This window comes from Nicotiana tabacum, chromosome 22 (assembly GCF_000715075.1).
Source record: "Nicotiana tabacum cultivar K326 chromosome 22, ASM71507v2, whole genome shotgun sequence".
Lineage (NCBI taxonomy): Eukaryota > Viridiplantae > Streptophyta > Magnoliopsida > Solanales > Solanaceae > Nicotiana > Nicotiana tabacum.
In genome coordinates, this window is record NC_134101.1 from 133,264,484 (window position 1) to 133,286,575 (window position 22,092).

General features: G+C 37.4%; 2 protein-coding genes across 2 annotated transcripts; one reads left to right on the top strand and one right to left on the bottom strand.

The window, feature by feature from the left end:
- The first annotated feature begins 2,771 nt into the window (after positions 1–2,771).
- Positions 2,772–12,689, top strand: LOC107821090 (vacuolar protein sorting-associated protein 51 homolog). Its single transcript, XM_075243126.1, has 18 exons — positions 2,772–2,903; positions 3,688–3,729; positions 3,836–3,934; positions 4,030–4,107; positions 4,331–4,408; positions 5,545–5,682; positions 6,066–6,166; positions 6,296–6,363; positions 8,157–8,230; positions 8,336–8,402; positions 8,934–9,052; positions 9,869–10,126; positions 10,212–10,325; positions 11,024–11,095; positions 11,201–11,251; positions 11,454–11,684; positions 11,762–11,938; positions 12,180–12,689. Exons 1-18 carry the CDS (start codon positions 2,772–2,774, stop codon positions 12,294–12,296), a joined length of 2,016 nt encoding a protein of 671 aa, XP_075099227.1. The 3' UTR covers positions 12,297–12,689.
- Positions 12,690–19,122: 6,433 nt separating this feature from the next.
- LOC142176066 (uncharacterized) lies at positions 19,123–21,346 on the bottom strand. The gene is made up of 3 exons (XM_075243127.1): positions 20,735–21,346; positions 19,427–20,575; positions 19,123–19,353 (listed from the first exon to the last, which is right to left on the bottom strand). Exons 1-3 carry the CDS (start codon positions 21,344–21,346, stop codon positions 19,123–19,125), a joined length of 1,992 nt encoding a protein of 663 aa, XP_075099228.1.
- Between the last annotated feature and the right edge of the window lie 746 nt (positions 21,347–22,092).

The window sequence follows — 22,092 nt, forward strand, 5'->3', positions numbered from 1 at the left end:
AATAAGGTTTGTGAAAATGATGGCATCATCTGACACTTCACTGTCACACATACACCACAACAGAATGGAGTGACAGAACGTATGAACCGGACCTTGCTGAAGAAGGTACGGTGTATGTTGTCCATGCTGGCTTGGGCAAAGAATTTTGGGTTGAGGCAGTTACATATGCATGTCACCTCATTAATCGTCTACCATCTGCTGCTATTGATGGCAAGACACCATTTGAAAAATGGTATGGAAAGTCTGCTGTAGATTATGACTCTTTGCATGTATTTGGTTCAACTGCATATTATCATGTGACATAGTCAAAATTAGATCCAAGGGCAAAGAAGTCTATTTTTATGGGGATTACTTCTGGTGTCAAAGGATATCGCTTATGGTGTCCTATGACAAAGAAAGTAATATTCAGCAGGGATGTTACCTTTGATGAATCTGCTATGATAAATAAGGTAACAGAAGATACCAAACAAAATGAGGGTACTTCTAAACAGGTGGAGTTTGAGGGAAAATTTATTCTTCCTACACAAGAAGCAGAGGAGGAAACATATGAAGATTATCCTCTGGAAGAAGAGCCAGTAGAGAGGGAGATTCCAACTAGGGAACCTCAACAACAACTTGAATCAATAGCAACCAGCAGGCCAAAAAGGACAATAACAAAACTTGTTCTTTTTATAGAGACGGTTGCTTGTGTTGCCTCAATTGTAGCTGATGATGTTCCTACCACTTATAAAGACACAGTCCAAAGTTCAGAAGAAGATAAGTGGAGGACTGCCATGAATGATGAAATACAGTCCCTTCATCAGAATCATACGTGGAGATTGGCCAATCTCCCGAAGGGAAAGAAAGCAATTGAGTGCAAATGGGTATTTGCAAAGAAAGAAGGATTTCCTAACCAAGAAGATATTCGCTACAAAGCAAGATTGGTGGCCAAAGGATATGCTCAAAAGAAAGGAATTGATTACAATAAAGTATTTTCTCCACTTGTAAAACATTACTCCATTAGAATTATGTTGGCTTTGGTAGCACAATTGGATTTGGAACTAGTTCAAATGGATGTAAAAACTGCGTTTTTACATGGAAACTTGGAGGAGGAAATCTACATGACTCAGATAGAAGGATTCAAAGTTGCTGGAAAATAAATATGGTATGCAAACTTAAAAAATCATTGTACGGATTGAAACAATCTTCTAGACAATGGTACAAGCGATTTGACAAGTTTATGTTGCGGCAAGGGTACAAGAGAAGCAAATACGATCATTGTGTGTATTTGCGCAAGCTTGAAGATGGTTCCTTTGTATATCTTCTCCTATATGTTGATGATATGTTGATAGTTTCCAAGAATTCGAAAGAAACTGATAAGTTGAAGATTCAACTGAAGAAGGAGTTCGAGATAAAGGATTTGGGTGAGGCAAAGAAAATTCTTGGCATGGAGATAATAAGAGATAGACGTTCAAAGAAACTTTGTTTATCTCAGAAAGAATATTTGAAGAGAGTACTACAGCGCTTTGGCATAGATGAGAAGACTAAGCCAGTTAATACTCCACTTGCTCCCCGTTTTAAGCTAAGTACTACTATGTTGCCAAAAGATGAAGCTGAACGAGAGTATATGTCAAAGGTACCATACGCAAATGTTGTTGGTAGCTTGATGTATGCAATGGTCTGTACGAGACCTGACATTTCACAAGTTGTTGGAGTTATTAGCAGATATATTCATAATCCAGGAAAGGAGCATTGACAAGCTGTGAAGTGGATTCTACGGTATATTCACAATACTGTAGATGTTGGGTTAGTTTTTGAGCAGGAAGACAATCAGTCTGTAGTTGGATATTGTGACTCAGATTTTGCGGGTGATCTGGACAAACGAAGATCAACTACTAGTTATGTGTTTACTTTTGCAAAGGCACCAGTTAGTTGGAAGTCTACTTTGCAGTCAACAGTTGCTTTGTCTACAACAGAGGCAGAGTACATGGCTATTACAGAGGCTGTGAAGGAGGCAATTTGGCTTCAGGGGTTGCTAAAAGAGCTTGGTATTGGACAAAAAAGTATCACAATTTTTTGTGATAGTCAAAGTGCTATTCAATTAGCAAAGAACCAAGTTTATCATGCAAGGACGAAACACATTGATGTTCGATATCATTTCATACGAGAAATCATAGAAGAAGGTGGAGTCATGGTGAAAATTCATACTATAGAGAATCCTGCTGATATGCTGACAAAAGTGGTGACTGCGGTCAAGTTTCAACATTGTTTGGATTTGATTAACATTGTTGAACAATAAAGATTGAAGATAAAGACACAACCAAAATTTATTATTGAGAGAAAATTGAAGATGTGGAATTTTGCCAAGGTGGAGATTTGTTGAATTTGGCAAATCCCACATCGGTGGTTTAGCCATTTGGTAGGGAATTTTTCCCTATAAAAGGAGGCCTAATGTTTAGGATTTTGACAAACCTTTCATTTGTTTTCTTATCTTCTTAAGTCATTTGTATCTTCTCTATTTAGTATTATTTCACTTGTATTTTTGGAGTGGAATAAAATATTGGTTGTGTCCGAGGAAGTAGGCAAAATTGGTCGAACCTCGTAAATTCTGGTGTTCCTTTTATTGTTGCTTTATTGTCTTATTTATTATTTGGTGGTTGTCATAATTTTTGGTATAGTAGTTATGATTCATACACATTATATACATTTGGCTTCCGCAACAGTTTTCTCGTATGCTCATCCTCAATTCTTCACTCCATGAGCTAGCTTGTTAGTTGAGTTAGACCAAGTCCATGGTATCAGAGCCAAACTCATCTACATTGTTGTGTTTTCCAATGTTGGGCTTACATTTTTTCATTACATTAAATAATTACAGGGAAGGGGAAGAGGAAAAGAGGTGGCAAGATTTCGTTCCCACACCGATTGTATAGAAAATTTCTCTATGTTCCACTTGTCCAGACGTAGGCATGCCGCATATGGGGGAGAATCGTACCGGCACTGATTTTATGGAAAATTTCCCTACGTCCCAGTTGTCCTGGGCATGTCGTTTAGGTGTGGGGGGGGGATGGGGGGAGTGCGGAGGGGCGTGCGTGTTCCCACATTAGTTGAGGAAATGAGTTGTCTCTTAATATGGTCTTGAACAATTCTCGCCTCATAAGCTAGCTTTTGGAGTTGAATTAGGCTCAAAGTCCATTTTCTTAACATTGTAATTAGATTAAGATATTAATTGAAGAATAAAGGAATAAGCCATTTCGTACCCTGATGAAAAGTGGAACAAAATAATGAGCCATTATTTACCGGCCTGATCTTTGGAGCTGTTTAATTGTTCATTATATGTGATGACATGATTGTATGAGGGGCACGTGAAGGTGATTGCCGATGAAAAGATTGATGAAGTTGTAAACTATATCTGTTGTTAATGGAAATACAAAATACTCTCTCAATCTCATTTTATATGACCCTATTTAACGGGAGTTTAAGATGCTAAATTCACTTATTTATTATATTTGTATTAGCGTAATGGAAGAAACAATAAGTTTGAGAGAAATTATCATATCACAGTTAACATTTGAATAGTGTAATGTACTTGAATTCTTATAAGTTGTGAAAGTTGTATAGAAATAGTATGGTGTCAAACATGCTGTGGCGTCCCAAAATCAAATGAACATCATATAAATTGGAACGAGAGAGTGCATTATTATTTGGCAGCAGAATAGACTTTTGATTCAGCTCATCATATCACTTTCTTTGGTGAGACAGATAAATTTCAGTTTTATGTTTATGCTGCTATAATGTAAGTATTAGTTCCTGGCCATGATTGAGTGACACAAATTTTCTCTTCTTTGGAAAAAAGCAGTTCATATACGATCTACCTGCTAGGTTAGCAAAGTGCATCAAATCAGAAGCCTATGCTGATGCAGTAAAATACTATACAGGAGCCATGCCCATTTTCAAGGTTTGTAGGGATCCTTGGGTCCATAACTTTACCCTTTTCATGATATCATTGCGTTTAAAAATCTTAGTTTTGCTGATGGTACTTATTTGTACTAGGCATATGGGGACTCTTCATTTCAGGAGTGCAAACGAGCCTCAGAAGAAGCAGTTGCTATCATTATTAAAGCCTTGCAGGTCTGTGAGTGATCCAATTTCTTGGTTGGGAGTGGCCACTTGATTCGGTGTTTGTATAATTCCTATGCACCAAGTAGATCCCTGCGACTACTTTTGAAGGAGCATAGGATAAACATAAAGTAGGGAATGCAATTTTCTGGACATGTACCCTACTTGTTTGGTTTTACTGTTAAGAAAACACAGTTGGACTTCAGATGCATATTACTTCTTGTTTGCTTTTCAGGGCAAGGTATTCTCGGATTCCGAATCCATACAAGCCAGGGCAGAGGCTGTTATGCTCCTTAAGCAATTAGATTTTCCGGTCTGTATCACGCCTCCTCCTTTTCCTGCCGTGTCCATCTACTTCTTGTCTTATTGTCTTCTGGTGCATGTGGTTCACTTTGGTCTAGAACTGATTTGAGATGAAAGTTTTGATTTTTCATAAGAATCTCCATCTCCTTCCATAGAAGCAAAATATGTATTACAAAGTTCCCTCATTCCCATTTTTATGTCACAGTCACTTTACCTTTTCGTAAATTTAATTTCTTTGATTATGACATTCACAAACATTTTGCAGTATCTACAAACAAATATTTGGGTCTTTGTCATGCCTCACCCAGTCATTCGGAGGGTGGTGAAGTCAACATTTTAGCCTTATTTATTGTGGCAGTAATTAATTAGAGTGGTGAAGTCAACATTTTAGCCTAAAAGTATTGTTTAACCACTCTTCAACACCTCAAAGGGATAGTCCAATGCACTTAGCTCCGGCAATGCAAGGGAGCCCGGGAAGGGCCATACCACGTTGGGTCTATTGTGCGCAACTTTACTTAACAATCTTGAATTTCTACAAGAGGTTGTTTCCACAGCTGAACCTGTCACTTTTTGGTCACACTGCGACACCTCTTGCTGTTGCAACTATGCTCCCTTCAGTCCTCAACACCTAAAAAATTAAAATATGCTTTCTTTGTGTAATATACTACAAATGACTGCATTTCTTTTTTGGCTTTGTCTTTTCCAAGTAAAGGTTGGAGAATGTGAAGAGTGTCTCAAATAATAGTAAAGGACATATCAGAATTTCTCAATTTATTTTGAGGTCAATTACTATAGTTGGAGACTTGGGATAAGGGAAAACGCAACCATTTCGTATGCTGGTCTCATAACATGGAACATGTTGCAGGCTTCTGATAAATATAAGTTCTCTAACGGCAAAAGGGAGAAATAAAAAGAAGAGTAAACTCACCCAGGTTTGGTCTTCAATCTGGTGGACACAACTCGAGAATAACTATCCAAGTTCGTGTAAATATAAAGATTGAGGGACATAAAATTAACTGCATCCCTCTAGATACAACAACTCTGCTATCCTATAATCTTCAAACTTGTAGTGCAATAAAGAGGAGTGGAAGTTCAAATTTCTTGTTGTTGTGACTTTGCCTTTGGAATTATATGTCTATGTTGCAGGTTAATAATTTGAAGGTGCAACTCTTTAAAAAGTTAGAAGAGTTCCTTGTGGACCTTCATCTAGAATCTCAGGAAATAAGACATTCTTCATCAGACCTTGGGGGGATTCCGTTATCGCCTTCTTCTTGTGCTCATGAGGTATGTCAAAGCAATATAATTAATATGCTTGGAATTTTTCCACTTTAAACCTATCAAAAGAAAAAGGGAAGGAATGCAAGATTAAGAGTGCATTTAGTACTTAAAAAAGAACTTCTAACCATCTATAAACAATTAATAAACTTCATCTGGCATGACCTTCACATTTGTATGAAAGAGAATATACGTCACTAAGAGAGGTGGCATCTGCTCATGCCGGTATCACATAAAAAAGAAATGGTGATTTTCTGTCAGTGGGTGGCAATACCAAAGAAAACAGATATGATAGCTTAAATATGCTTCTGCCAAACTTTGGAGTATCACTTATTTTTCTCCTTTCCAGTTCTCGAACTGTACTTGATAAATTGTCCTCTTTACAAATTTAGGCTTCTATTCGTGAATTTGCTGAGGCTGTCCGCGCTTACCGAGTTATTTTCCCTGATTCCGAACAACAGCTCTTTAGACTTGCAAAAACCTTAGCTACAAAGTATGGGTGCACTTCTTTTTTCCTCCTCTTCGCTTCATGGCTGAACTTGATCTTGCTTTCTGGATATTATTTGTGCATTAATTTCTAAACCTGATCAGTATAACAGAGCACCTCTGTTGAAAACTTTAGGCACTTTGAAGCCACACAACAGTACATCAAGAAGCAGCTTGCCTCAGCAGACCTTGTTGGCATGTTGCGTAAGTTCCACTCGCCATTACTTCCATCGTCACATTTAGTGTTGATCTTTACTTTGTTTTCTAAGTTAGGTGCTTCTCTTTCGCCTTTCTCCAGGGATTCATAGCCATCATTATCTTTCACCATCTGCCATCTGCTATTTTTGTAGCACTTGACAAAAACACATTAGTTCAACTCGCTCTATGCTTGGTTAGGTTTAGCATCTAGGACAGCGGGCTGAAGGTTTTAAATTCTCTATGTGCTTTGCTTTTTGTCAAAACGAACTGTTGTTGCTTCTCTCATATGACCATAAATGATACTGCCTTACAGGCCATCTTACCATCTTCCAACTTGCAAGGCAGCTCAGTCCTATTTGACTTGTACTTGTTATTATTGTTCTATCTTTGGCAAAATCCTGTCCACTTGTCATTTCAGAAGGAGAATGATGCTTATGCAAGCTTTGTCTCAAGAGCACTTTTGGAAATGTTGATCCATACATGGCTGAAACGCAATGTCTCTAGGGAGGATACTGTCTTCTTTTCTTGGTTAATTTCATGCAAGGTTGCTAAACTTTATATGTTGTATTAGTAAAGTCACAAAACTATTTTTTGTCTCATTAAAGTCACTGAACAATGTGTTAGTTGCGCAGAAAATACAATTCATTGAAGTATTTTTTGTGACTTTACTAATACAACAGGTAAAACTTAGTGACCATGTGTGATATTACCTGGGGTTTGGTTCGGAAATATTATGATATGCTAATGCAGAAGGACAATAAGAGAAGCTAATACCAAGAGGAACACACGCTCATATTTTGAAGAATTGTGATTCTCCTTTCTAGTTGATACTTTCTATGTTTCACACTTGGTTTTGAGGATCATTTAGGCCTTGATTAACTCTTGATTCTTTTAGTTGGTTTTATCTTATGTAAGTATTTAGCTTTTTAATTGTCACAAAAAACTTTCTAGTGATATGCTACTGTAACCTAGCTATTAGTTTTGTCGAAGGTGTGCTTGAACCCCAAAGTGAGGTGCAAGGCATGCTACAGTATGCGTCTCACCAAACCCTGTCAATGACTACTTTTTTTGAAAGGTCAAAGTTTTATCAGGCTCATGATCACGAAGAGACAGCACTAAACAATAAATTTAGCCAAGAAAGCAAGTTTTTGATTGATTAGGAACGTTGTGATGAATATGATTGTAATTACTAAATTAGGTATATGTAATACAAACTTTAGTACAAGAAAATCAGTCCACAAATCTTTATATCCCCCCCCACCCACCCACCCACCCCACCCAAAAAAAAAAATTGACTCGGTTTTTAACTTCATATATTTCTTTTAATTACAGTCTTCCAATTCTTCTACCCTTATAATTGTTGTTTGTTTTCATGGTTATTGATTGACGAGCGTGTGTGTGTATGTATAACTATTAGTTTTTCGTGCTTTATTTAAGCTTAGCACTTTTCGTTTTACTTTTCTACCTTTTCATTTTTGATCGCAATACTAACGCTTTTGCTTTGCATCTTTCTTCTGGATTTTATGTTTTTCCTATTTTTTCTATGATTTATGTGGTATTGCTAATATTGTCTTCTTTTTTCTTTTTGTTTTTTTGAGCCGAGGGTCTTTCGGAAACAGCCTCTCTACTCCTTCGGGTAGTAAGGTATGCGTACACACTACCCTCCCCAGACCCCACTAGTGGGATTTTACTGGGTTGTTGTTGTTGTTGTTGGCTCTTTGTAGACACCACTTATGCACGTAGTGACTGCTAATTATGGTCTGATGCAAATTGTTCTTTTACACACAATTTTTCCTCAGGGGTAACTTGGACAAATGTGCTTCTGATGGATGAAGTGCTGCCAGAGGCTGGTCTACGTGATTTTACATTTGAGGTTGCTTATAATAGAAATGAACACTATATGGATTCATCTTGTTCGACTGAGGTCTGTTGTTACAGTGATGGGTTTGGTATATCTGATAAATCCTGTGTGTTTTAGGCTGCTCATGTTGCTATCAAACAATATGTTGCTAGCAGATTTAGTCATCTTCTGCTCGATTTTTCAGGTATATCCTTTTAAACTGGCACTGCTGGATAAAAAATCTAAAACTTGACTCATACTAAATATGCTAGTTTTTAGGTTTAAGAGATGTAACGGAATTTTTAAGAAGGGTGTGTAAAACGGAAAACTACTAATTTGCACAAAGTAAATCCAGAACCTCATTATTTCTTCTTAGATAGCTACTCTGTCCTATATTGGATCTTGTGAATCGTGACGTGATTTAGCAAAGTTTATCAAGAAGATAACCAAAATAATTAGATTATCATTTGTCTTTTAGAGGATAAAAACTGGCAAATATTCTTCAGAAGTCTGAGGTCCATCTTATATGTTGTATCATCTGACATTCAGAATTTAATGCACAAATTGTGACTATCTTTTTATGATATTATTTGGGTTAATCCAAAATCTTAACTTCCTTTAGATGGTACATTAGTTCTATCAAAGAAAATGACCTTTAATATTAAACCACTTGTTTGACATGAGCTCTAAACCAGTCCGAGTTTGACTGTTGCTTTACTTTCTTTTAAATTGGCAGGCACTCTTGTAAAAGTTCATGATAATCAAAAGGGTGTAATTGAGGAAGAGTATCCTTTGCAGGCTGCCCTTGAGATCAGCAAAAATGCATTAGTTCAAGGCAGCATGGATGCCTTACTGGTAAAAGTAGTTCTGTGGCTTTATATGAATTAAGAACTAATCGTGAATCTCTGTATCAAAAATTCATAAGTAGGTTCAAAGATTATCAAAGCTGCTGTCCTTTTAGTTTTCAGTGGGACTGGTTCTTAAAGCTGGTTTCTGATGATTGGTTTCGTACCCTAGCCTCCGTATTTCTTTTCTTTCACCATTTGATTCTACCCAGAGAATGATTTAAGAATTGTAGAAAACATGTGGAATTACTAGATCAAAGAGGATTTCCACCAAACCTATGAATGGAGCTATAGTGTTGGCGAATCCCTTGGGAACTAAAATGATATTGTTTTACAAGGTATAGGTAAGAACCATGTACCAGTAACACCGAGTGAGTTCTTTTTCATGTGGATTATTCTGTGATATGCATCTAGAGCTTCTTGAATAGTGGAGTACTGTGAACCAAAGTCTTTACTGATGAAGTTATATTACTACATGACATGAGGGCGCATTAAAATTTTCTGCCGCTATAACTACTGACCTACTTCGATCTTTGCTGTTATAAAGGGTCACTCTAAGTTTGATCTCAAGTAACAGACAGAAAAATTTTATGATGCCAAAAATATCAGGAAGGTGACACAACTGTACTAAAGATGCTGCGAAAATGACTGAGCATACCTCCTAAATTTTTTTATTCTGGAAAAAACTATAAGATCAGAAAGTAGCAATGGTTAAAACTAGCACCATTGCATCTTGACTTCAGATACACTCTATCAGAGTGCAGCTTCTAGATTTCCAGTTAATTGTGTACTTATTGTACTTTTACTTTGATTTTTCGTATAACAGGATTTTCGTCGACTTCTTGATGAGAACTTGGAAGTGCTATCAGCGTTGACAGACTTTATCATTGACTGGGTGCAAGAAGGATTTCAGGACTTCTTCGGGAAGCTTAATGATCAATTTCTCGTGCTGTCGGGAAAGAAATATTCAGCTAATCAGGACCTTATCTTTGGGGAGGGTGATAAAGTACTTCCTGGGCTTGTTCTTTTGCTGGCTCAGCTCTCTGTTTTCATTGAGCAAAATGCCATTACCAGAATTAGCGAGGCAAGGAGTTGTCTAATCATTACCTCAGTACAGTTACCTTATCTGCCCCATCTAAATGAGCTTTTTGAATTTCTCAAAATTTCAGGAAATATCTTCTTTGTCTGGTGGTGGGTCTCGGGGCCATGACAATGGTCCAGCTTTTATTCCTGCAGAAATCTGTCTTATCTTTCAATCAGCTGGTGAAGAACTCTTGCAGCATGTATGTATCTGAATTCTGAACATTTTCGTACTTCCACAAACATCTCCCTGTTTTTTGTTTTACTGGTTGACTTTGCCAGAGGTGTACGGATTAATTTATTTGATCTATAGAGGAAGTTTACTTTGTCTAGTTTTTGCTGTTTCATAATTGTATTTAGTAGCTTTGATACCCATTTAGGCCTTCGATGATAAACTTATGTCATTGCAAATGTATACTGCCAGAGTCTTTCATTGGGACAGAGAGGTTATTGCAGTATACAAAAACAGCATTTCCATTGTTTTTGCTTTTCTGATAAGTTACAAAACCATTATTCTTATTTCATTTGATTAGTCACAAAAACAATATTTTTTTGTTTTGGATATATGAATTTATTTTTTCTGGGAATCAATTTTAGGTCTAGCCTGCAAACTTTGTCAGTCATTTCCATTTAAATTACTATTCTCCATTTTATTGTGAAAATTGGAGCACCTGAATCATTGAGCATACGGTGCTAAATTTTTCTGTATGAATTATGTTATTTATATTAATGAAAATGAAGCTTGTGATATTTTTTTATTACCTTCGTTGGTAGATAGCTAATAGAGTTTAATCTTTTTTTTCCTCATAACTTTGAGTTACTTTTTAACTAGAGTTTAATAAAAAATAATAATAATTAAAAAAAAACTGAGTTTTAACTCTATTTCAATCTCCTGCTTCAGTATATAAGCATGAAAACTCGGAAGATACTGATTCTGTTGAAGAAGAGGTTTGCAACACCCAATTGGGTTAAGGTAAGCAGACATCGTCAGCTAACACTAATCACTGTTAAGCGCATTATAATGATGGCTTGTGCTAATTTTGCCCTACATCCCTATTTCTATTCCCTCTTTGTATAGCACAAAGAGCCCAGGGAAGTTCATATGTTCATTGATCTGCTTCTCCAGGAGGTAAGTGCTGCGTGTTTCGTCTTCTCTTCCTGTTCCAAGATCAGGTTTTTGTAATAGGATACTGAAGCACCAAGAGGGGCGAAAAGTGGCACCTTTTAACTTATATGACACACTACAGTTTCTTCTCCAATAATAGTACAACAACAATATGACAATAGTTTAGTTGAAAACTTAACCTTTTCCTGTTTGATCTCATTTTCAGCTGGATACAATCCTTAATGAAGTAAAGCAAATATTGCCTGAAGGGCTCCACCATAAGCATCGGCGTACAGACACCAACGGGAGTAATACATCTTCTCGTAGTAATCCATTGAGAGATGATAAATTGGTACGTTCAAATACCCAAAAGGCCAGGAGTCAGCTTTTTGAGTCCCATTTAGCAAAATTGTTCAAGCAGAAGATGGAAATTTTTACTAAAGTTGAACACACACAGGTTTGGTTCTAGTGTTTGTAACTTAACAACCTGCAATAATTTTAGAAATCATTGAATAAGAATTACTTAATGTGCAGGAATCCGTCGTAACTGCTATTATCAAACTTTTCTTGAAGAGTTTACAAGAATTTGTCCGACTTCAGACTTTTAACCGAAGTGGATTTCAACAAATTCAGCTGGACATTCATTTTCTTAAGACCACTCTTAAGGATACTGCTGAAGATGAAGCTGCTGTTGATTTTTTGCTTGATGAGGTAAAGACGGAATGTCCTATGCGTTTGTACTTAAAAGCTACTATGTCAATGATTTATACCTGTTTTGCCTTCTTCAGTGACCATCCCTCCCTAGCTCCCTTCCCGACCTCTCCCCCCCCCCTCTCCTTTGTAAATTGTAGTATAAATCATCCAGTTGCTTGTCACTGCATATACTGGAAGTAGCATGCTCCAACCATTTTTATCTAGCAACAAATGATAAAGAGTGTTTCTTGCTGAACAGGTAATTGTTGCTGCTGCTGAACGTTGTCTTGATCCCATTCCTTTGCAACCTGCTATCTTGGACAGGCTTACTCAAGCAAAGTTGTCTAAGAATTCTGAACAAAGTCCTACCTCATGATAATGTGGGAGGCTGGGAGCTCAAATGCATCGTGCCGCGACTGTTGGCCTTGCTGTAATCAGAAAGCATGCACATGATGCTAAGTACATATTGGAAGGAACATCCACGCTGCTTTGAAGTCTTTGTAGGTAGAGGCAAATTCAAGATTTAAAGTTTGTTGAGTGCCAAAGTCTCAACTTCACCCTATGAAAGAAGGCCTAATGTTTAGGATTTAAACACACCTCTCATTTGCTTTCTTATCTTTTTAAGGCATTTGTATCTTCTCTCTTTAGTATTATTTCACTTGTATTTTTGGAGTGGAATAAAATATTGGTTGCGTCCGAGTAAGTAGGCAAAATTGGCCGAACCTCGTAAATTCTAGTGTTCCTTTTATTGTTGCTTTATTCTCTTATTTATTATTTGGTGGTTGTCATAATTTTTGGTATAGTAGTTGTGAATCATACACACTATATACATTTGGCTTCCGCAACAATTGGTATCAGAGCCAAGGTACTGTCTAAGTATGCTCTGTGGTTGCAGCATAGTCTGATCTTCCATATCAGAAAAGATTTATCTTGGTAACTGAGTCAAGGTTCTGTCTGAGTATGCTCTGTGGTTGCAGCTTAGTCTGATCTTCCACACCAGAAAGGAAATAATCTTGATTTGTGTCGTCAGCTATTAAATAATATTTGTGTCAAAGATGGGAGACAATAAACAAGAAGAATCTACATCAAGTGTCAGCAATACATCATCATTGGCATCTTCGCTTATGACAAGAATTGTGTCAAATGCGAAATTTGCGGTAAAAATTTTTGACGGGTCAGGACATTTTGGGATGTGGCAAGGCGAGGGTCTAGATGTCCTTTTTCAACAAGGGCTAGATCTTGCTATTGAAGAAAAAAGACCAGATGTTATTAGAGAAGAAGATTGGAGAATTATCAATCGTGTTGCTTGCGGTACCATTCGATCCCACCTTGCTAGAGAGCAGAAATATCCATACACAAAGGAAACTTCTGCAAGTAAATTATGGAAAGCACTGGAGGATAAATTTTTGAAGAAAACAGTCAAAATAAATTGTACATGAAGAAGAGACTGTTTCGCTTCACCTATGTTCCTGGTACCACGATGAATGAACATATCACCAGTTTCAATAAGTTGGTCACATATTTGCAAAATATGGATGCAACTTTTGATGATGGTGACTTGGCCTTGATGTTGTTGGGGTCACTTCCTGATGAGTACGAGCACCTTGAAACTACTCTACTCCATGGGAATGACGAAATTTCTCTCAGAGAAGTTTGTTCGGCTTTGTACAACTATAAACAAAGAAAGGGAGAAAAACAAAAGGACGGAGAAGGAGAAGCACTGGTTGTAAGGGGTCGTCCTCAAAATCAAACGAGGACAAAGAAAGGAAGATCAAAGTCAAGATCTAGACCCAGCAAAGATAAATGTGCCTTTTGTCGAGAAAAAGACACTGGAAGAAAGACTGTCCGAAGTTGAAGAATAAGGTCAAACATAACAATGGAAAGACCATTATGGATTCAAATGTAACTGATGGTGATGATTCAGACTTCTCATTAGTTACAACAGAGTCATCAACATTATCAGACATATGGTTGATGGACTCGGCTTGTAGCTATCATATGTGTCCCAACAGGGACTGGTTCGTGGATTTTCAAGAAGGAGAATATGGAGTCGTCCACATAGCGGATAACAACCCTCTTACCTCATATGGCATTGGTTTAATACGATTAAGGAACCATGATGGAATGATCAGAACATTAACAGATGTTCGATATGTACCGGATTTGAAAAAGAATCTCATCTCTGTGGGAGCCCTAGAATCAAAAGGGTTCAAAATCATTGCAGAAAATGGAGTGATGAGAGTATGCTCCGGTGCACTAGTGGTAATGAAGGCCAATCGGAAGAACAATAACATGTACCGTTATCGCGGTAGTATAGTTATTGGGACAACGACAGTAACATCCAGTAACGAAAAAGAGGCAGAAGCAACCAGGCTATAGCACATGCGCTTGGGACATGCTGGAGGTACATCCTTGAAAACTTTATCAGATCAAGGATTGTTAAAAGGAGTAAAGGCTTGCAACTTGGAGTTTTGCGAGCATTGTGTCAAAGAGAAACAAACAAGGGTTAAATTTGGTACAACAATGCATAATACTAAAGGTATTTTGGATTATGTACACTCTGATGTTTGGGGTCCTTCCAAAATACCTTCATTGGGTGGGAAGCACTATTTTGTAACCTTTGTTGATGATTTTTCCCGAAGAGTGTGGGTGTATACAATGAAGAGCAAAGATGAAGTGTTGGAAATTTTTCTCAAATGGAAAATGATGGTGGAGAATCAAACAGGAAGGAGGATCATGTGTATTCGCACAGACAATAGAGGTGAATACAAAAATGACCATTTTAATAAGGTCTGTGAAAATGATGGCATCGTCCGGCACTTCACTGTCAGACATATACCACAACAGAATGGAGTGGCAGAACGTATGAACCGGACCTTGCTGAAGAAGATACGGTGTATGTTGTCTAATGTTGGCTTGGGCAAAGAATTTTGGGCTGAGGCAGTTACATATGCATGCCACCTCATTAATCGCCTACCATCTGCTGCTATTGATGGCAAGACACCATTTGAAAAATGGTATGGAAAGCCTGTTGTAGATTATGACTCTTTGCACGTATTTGGCTCAACTGCATATTATCATGTGACAGAAACAAAATTGGATCTAAGGGCAAAGAAGGCTATTTTTATGGGGATTACTTCTAGAGTCAAAGGATACCGCTTATGGTGTCCTATGACAAAGAAAGTAATATTCAGCAGAGATGTTACCTTTGATGAATCTGCTATGGTAAATAAGGTAACAGAAGATACCAAACTAAATGAGGGTGCTTCTAAGCAGGTGCAGTGTGAGGGAAAATTTATTTTTCCTACACAAGAAGCAGAGGAGGAAACAAATGAAAATTATCCTCTGGAAGAAGAGCTAGTAGAAAGGGAGATTCCAACTCAGGAACCTCAACAACAACTTAAATCAATAGCAACTAGCAGGCCAAAAAGGACAATAACAAAACTTGTTCGTCTTATAGAGACGGTTGCTTGTGTCGCCTCAATTGTAGCTGATGATGTTTCTACCACCTATAAAGACGCAGTCCAAAGTTCAGAAGAAGATAAGTGAAGGATTGCCATGAATGATGAAATGCAATCCCTTCGTTAGAATCATACATGGAGATTGGCTAATCTCCCGAAGGGAAAGAAAGCAATTGGGTGCAAATGGGTATTTGCAAAGAAAGAAGGATTTCCTAACTAAGAAGGTGTTCACTACGAAGCAAGATTGGTGGCCAAAGGATATGCTCAAAAGGATGGAATTGATTACAATGAAGTATTTTCTCCAGTTGTAAAACATTCCTCCATTAGAATTATATTGTCTTTGGTAGCACAGTTGGATTTGGAACTAGTTCATATGGATGTAAAAACTGCGTTTTTACATGGAAACTTGGAGGAGGAAATCTACATAACTCAGCCAGAAGGATTCAAAGTTGTTGGAAAATAAAATATGGTATGCAAACTTGAAAAATCATTGTACGGATTGAAACAATCTTCTAGACAATGGTACAAGCGATTTGACAAGTTTATGTTGTGGCAAGGGTACAAGAGAAGCAAATACGATCATTGTGTGTATTTGCGCAAGCTTAAAGATGGTTCTGTTGTATATCTTCTCTTATATGTTGATGATATGTTGATAGCTTCCAAGAATTCGGAAGAAATTGATAAGTTGAAGATTCAACTGAAGAAGGAGTTCGAGATGAAGGATCTGGGTGAGGCAAAGAAAATTCTTGGCATGGAGATAATAAGAGATAGACGTTCAAAGAAACTCTGTTTATCTCAAAAAGAATATTTGAAAAGAGTACTACAACGTTTTGGCATAAATGAAAAGACTAATCCAGTTAGTACTCCACTTGCTCCCCATTTTAAGCTAAGTACTACTATGTCGCCAAAAGATGAAGCTTAACAGGAGTATATGTCAAGGTACCATACGCAAATGTTGTTGGTAGCTTGATGTATGCAATGGTCTGTACGAGACCTGACATTTCACAAGTTGTTGGAGTTATTAGCAGATATATGCATAATCCAGGAAATGAGCATTAACAAGCTGTGAAGTGGATTCTACGGTATATTCATAATACTGTAGATATTGGGTTAATTTTTGAGCAGGAAGGCAGTCAATCTGTAGTTGGATATTGTGACTCAGATTTTGCGGGTGATCTGGACAAACGAAAATCAACTACTGGTTATGTGTTTTCTTCTGCAAAGGCACCAGTTAGTTGGAAGTCTATTTTGCGGTCAACAGTTGCTTTGTCTACAACAGAGGCAGAGTACATGGCTATTACAGAGGCTGTGAAGGAAGCAATTTGGCTTCAAGGGTTGCTAAAAGAGCTTCGTGTTGAACAAAAAAGTATCATAATTTTTTGTGATAGTCAAAGTGTTATTCAATTAGCGAAGAGCCAAGTTTATTATGCAAGGACGAAGAACATTGTTGTTCGGTATCATTTTGTACGAGAAATCATAGAAGAAGGCGGAGTCACGGTAAAGAAAATTCATACTACGGAGAATCCTGCTGATATGCTGACAAAGGTGGTGATTGCGGTCAAGTTTCAACATTGTTTGGATTTGATCAACATTGTTGAACACTGAAGATTGAAGATGAAGACACAACCAAAATTTGTTATTGAGAGAGAATTGAAAATGTGGAATTTTGCCAAGGTGGAGATTTGTTGAAGTTTGGCAAAATGCCCACATCGGTGGTACCAATTTTGGTTGGTACTTCACCCTATGAAAGAAGGCCTAATATTTAGAATTTAAACACACCTCTCATTTGTCTTCTTTTCTTCTTAAGGCATTTGTATCTTCTCTCTTTAGTATTATTTCACTTGTATTTTTGGAGTGGAATAAAATATTGGTTGTGTCCGAGGAAGTAGGCAAAATTGGCCGAACCTCGTAAATTCTGGTGTTCCTTTTATTGTTGTATTATTGTCTTATTTATCATTTAGTGGCTGCCATAATTTTTGGTGTAGTAGTTGTGACTCATTCACACTATATACATTTGGCTTCCGCAACAGAGTTAACAGGTTCAGAATGAATATGATCTGTCATATCTTTACATTTTTTATTTTTTTAAAACATATGTATAAGTGGTTCGAGCAGAAAATAGTGAGTTTAGTTAAACCCCAAAATTTGCTGTAGATTTGCCTCTATTTACAGGCAACATGGCATATACATCTCTTTTATAGAGAATAGAAGCGTTGCCAATTTGCCAGTCAGCTCCATTGGTTTTCTTTTTAGGGAAATTACATAAGTTGTCACCCGAACTATAGCCCAAATCCCGCTTACACACTTTCTGTGGACCATAATAACCTTACACACGCAACCTTTCTAAAGCGTGCCTAGTACACACCTCCTTTGACCAGGTCTAAGCGCGTGTAATACAAACTGGACCAAGCGCGTAGACACTATTTCAAGACAATTTCTGTCTTTAATAAACGGTCAAAAACACATTCCAACGACCCTTTTTAAAAGATTAAAAGGGCCTTAACCCATTTCTATCTATACTAACCCGATTTTCATCCTCTTCTTCCTCCTTGAAAGCTCTAAATTAAAGAAAATTTTATCTTCTTGAAGCCAAAATTTATTCCTCTTCTTGAAGCTCGAAGCCAATATTGCAATCTTCTTCTATTTCTTCCTTATATTTTTTGACATAAGGGTTAAATTTCTAGGGATCAATTTTAAGGTTTGGGAAAATGCATAATCTGAGAAAATTTTGCTATTGTGGTGAAGAAGCTGTAGTGATACAGTCATGGAGCGTTGATAATCCAGGTCGTCGATTTTACGGATGTCCATTTTATGAGGTAAATATCAATTGTACTTTTCTAATCAATTTTATATTTCGTAATAATTTTCTCTCTTCAATTTTTCAGAGGGACAGACGATCGACATGTAATTTCTTTATGTGGTTTGACCCCCAACTCCAGAGCACTTGAAAATGGTGATTTTGGGTCTGCTGAAGAAGAAGAGGGCATTTGATGCATTGTTGAAGGAAAATAGAAACCAAATAAATTGGAGGAGATTGTGTGTGCTGATTTTAATTGCAATTGTGTTGAAGTTGATTGTGTTAGGTAGTTCTAAAGATTGTTATATAATGTAAGAAAATGAATGAGGTTTTTTGGTAGATTTTGTATCCCTTTGTTAGAAATGAATGAAATCTTTTGGCAATTGTTAATGTTGTTTTGTTTGAGTTTGTTGCTGTGTGAGTTGAATGATTTTTTTGGCAATTGTTAATGTTGTTTCGTTTGACTTTGTTGCTATGTGAGATGATAGTGCAGTTAAAACACAACTCAAATTATGACTGATAAAACACTGAAACACAGTCAAATAGTGGTTGATATACAACTCAAATGCTGAAATTTTCCAGAAATAACAACATACAAAAATGACAGCAAAAATGCTTAACAACATACCAAAATAACAGCATTCATACAACACTAAAGACACATCTGCCCAGAAATTATCAAACAATACTAAAAATATATTTCATCATAGAGTAAAGGTGTTTATTACAGTCACCTAATAGCAGCAGCCTGCCTTAACAAAAATATACGCTGCCAGTTTTACAGCATACCAAATAACAACAGGCTGCCTTAACAAAATAACAACACTAACAGCAAACCTAAATAGCAGTTCCGAATTAACCTAACATCAATTCCAAAATAAATTACAGTTCCAAAGGGAAATTACAGCAGTTCCAAAATAAATTAACAGTGACAATAACAGAATTCAGTGGTTGTTCTGGGATGGCTGGGATGATGAACTTGCTTGACTTAAATTGGATTGAGATGAGGTAGTTCTGGAACGAGTTGCAGTAGTTCTTTCAAGTTGTCTTCTAGTAATGACTGGTCTACCATTCCATTTTACACCACTTCTTGGCTTGTATGCACACTCCAAAATATCTGCCGAGGACCTCTTTTCACCACCATGAGAGACCACTCTTGGCTTACCTCCACCAGACTGCCAAAAACAAAAAATATTCAGTAAAGTTGTTAAAGCAAACAAGATATAAAATTAACTTTGAACTACTTACAGAAAAACTTGTGAACCCACTGCTTGATTGAAATAGTCCAAACCCAGAACTTCCCCTACCACTACCAGTTCCTCTTCCTCTACTAGCAGCAGTTCCTCTTCCTCTACCAGCAGCAGCAGGGGCAGAAGTAGTTGGAGTTCCTGTTCCTCTTGCTCTGCCTCTTCCTCTTCCTTCACATCTTTGGATATATGAAGCATTTGCTGGAGTAGAATCTGCAGGCCTTGCTTTCTTAGGGCAGCTCCTCTTGTTGTATCCATATCCACCACAGTTTGAACAAGTCATCTCCATGCCCCTTCTTGAAAGCTTTCCAGAAGTAGGATGTTTAGTTTCTTCTCTTCTTCTCTTCTTCTTTGGTCTGCCAGGCATCTTTTTAATTGGTGGGGGTTCAATTGGTGGATTGGTAGATGTTGGCCACATCTGCATGTTTGACACAGGCTGGATGAATGTTGAATATGCCTTCAGATAGGTGGATTTGTGGTACCAGTGAGATATGTAGTTAATTGGGTCAAGGTTCTTGAAATGCATAGCAGCAATGGCATGAGCACAAGGGATACCCTTCAGCATCCATGACCTGCATGTACAAGTTTGAGCTTGCATATTCACACAATACTTCAGCACCACTCTTAATGAGGTATCCTCAACCTCATAGCCATATTCACCATTCCACTTGATTGTAAACCTCATAGATTGGGCCATATTATCCTGATACACCTTCATAGCAATTGGGGATATATCACATATCCATGTATCTGCAAACTCCCTCAACTTTCCTATTCTCTCCATCATCTTCACTATAATTTCCTCCAACATTGTGATAATTGTCTTGTGTCGAGCAGCAAGTATCCAAGCATTAAATGTCTCGCACATATTGTTGTCAATTATATCACATTTCCTGTCACAGTTGAAGTATGTTCTACACCAGGTTTCCTTGTTATACCTCAAGAGGCTCTCACATATCCCATTCCCAAGCATATTCAAACTGTCCAGGTGAAAATTTAATTCTGCTACACATGATGCTCTAGCACACCTCCAGAAGTTGTTTCTCCTCTCTAATCCTCTCCAATCTTTGGACCAGTTTGCTAATATATGTCTGGCACACCACCTATGTTCACTTTCAGGCAACACTTCTGATACAGCTTTAAGCAATCCCTTAAACATAAAAAGAATTGAATTAGTTGCCAACAGAAACAAAAATTAGAAAAAATAAATATTGATAGAAAACAGAAACAGAAGAATATATTCACCCTTTTGCATATCAGACATGATAGTAAGATCCCTTCCATCTTGAAGCTCTAAGTCATGAGTCACACACTTCAGAAACCATGTCCAAGTGAAACTGTTCTCAACCTCTACAATGGCCCAAGCTATAGGAAACATCTGATTATTTCCATCCTTTGATACTGCTACAAGAAGTTGACCCTTACAAATGCCTTTTAGAAAACAACCATCAAGGCCAATTATCCTTCTGCAACCCTCAGACCATCCTTTTTTCATAGCATAGAAGCAAACATAAAATGAATTGAAGACAAGCTTGCCTTCACCTTGATCTTCTACCTTCACAACACAAGTTGTACCTGAATTTGTCTGTAATAGAATATCTCTATAATCATAGAGTCTCTTGAACTCAGCATGCACATCACTTATTATCTCCTTTAGAATTTTTTCTCTAGCTCTATGTATAGTAGACCTACCAACATACATGTCCAGTTCATCCTTAATGAGTTTCTTTAGCTCCCAAACTTTCATATTTGGTTGACACACAATCTTATCCCTGTAATGTTTTTCTAGGTATCTGGAGTTGCAAAGCTTGTTTTTATTTGTTTTGTAATATTTGTGGACAGGGCAATACCTTTTTACCTTAAAATTGTTGGATCTGCCATCTTTGCTTGCAGCCAAGATCCATGGACATTTTAGATGCATGCATCTTACCCTCACCCTACCAGGTTCATTAATATACTTTTCAATTTGAACTCCTTTATGAATTGCATACTTACTAACAGCAAACCTAAATTATTCAACACTCTAAAAAATCGGCCCCAACTCCCAGGTTATTTTCTTGACAGTTGGATCAAATATCAGGGCTTTCTTCCTCCTCTTGGCAACCATTTTCTCCTTATGTTCTTCATCAAATTCATCTTCAGCATCTGAAGGAAAACTTTCAGCATCTGAAGACCCAAAGTAAGGCTCATCTGTCCCTACTAAGCCTGTGTACCTATCTTGCTTGCTACCAGTTCTTAATTCATCAAAACCAATATCAACTCCTGCATCACCTATGTTAATATCACCTTTATCTTTTGGCCTTTCACTCATTTTCCTTCTATACTTCCTCAGTTCATCCCTACACTCTACAAATTCTTCATGAACATCAGATCCATAATCCTTATCATCAGGAACATGTAAATCTACTCCATCACTCTCATCACTATCACTATTGTCAAAGTCTGAATCATTCTCATTGTCATCCTCACCTTCACTATTATCAAAGTCTGATTCACTATCTACTCCACTCTCTTGTTCTCTTGAAGGTGCAGGGGCAGGAGCAGGTTCAGGAGAAGGGGAAGGGGAAAGGGAAGGGGTAGGTTCATGAGCAGGGGCAGATTCAGATTCAGATTCACTATCTTCCTCTTCTTCTAAGACAGTTGTGCTCTTAAAAATTCCACTATTAG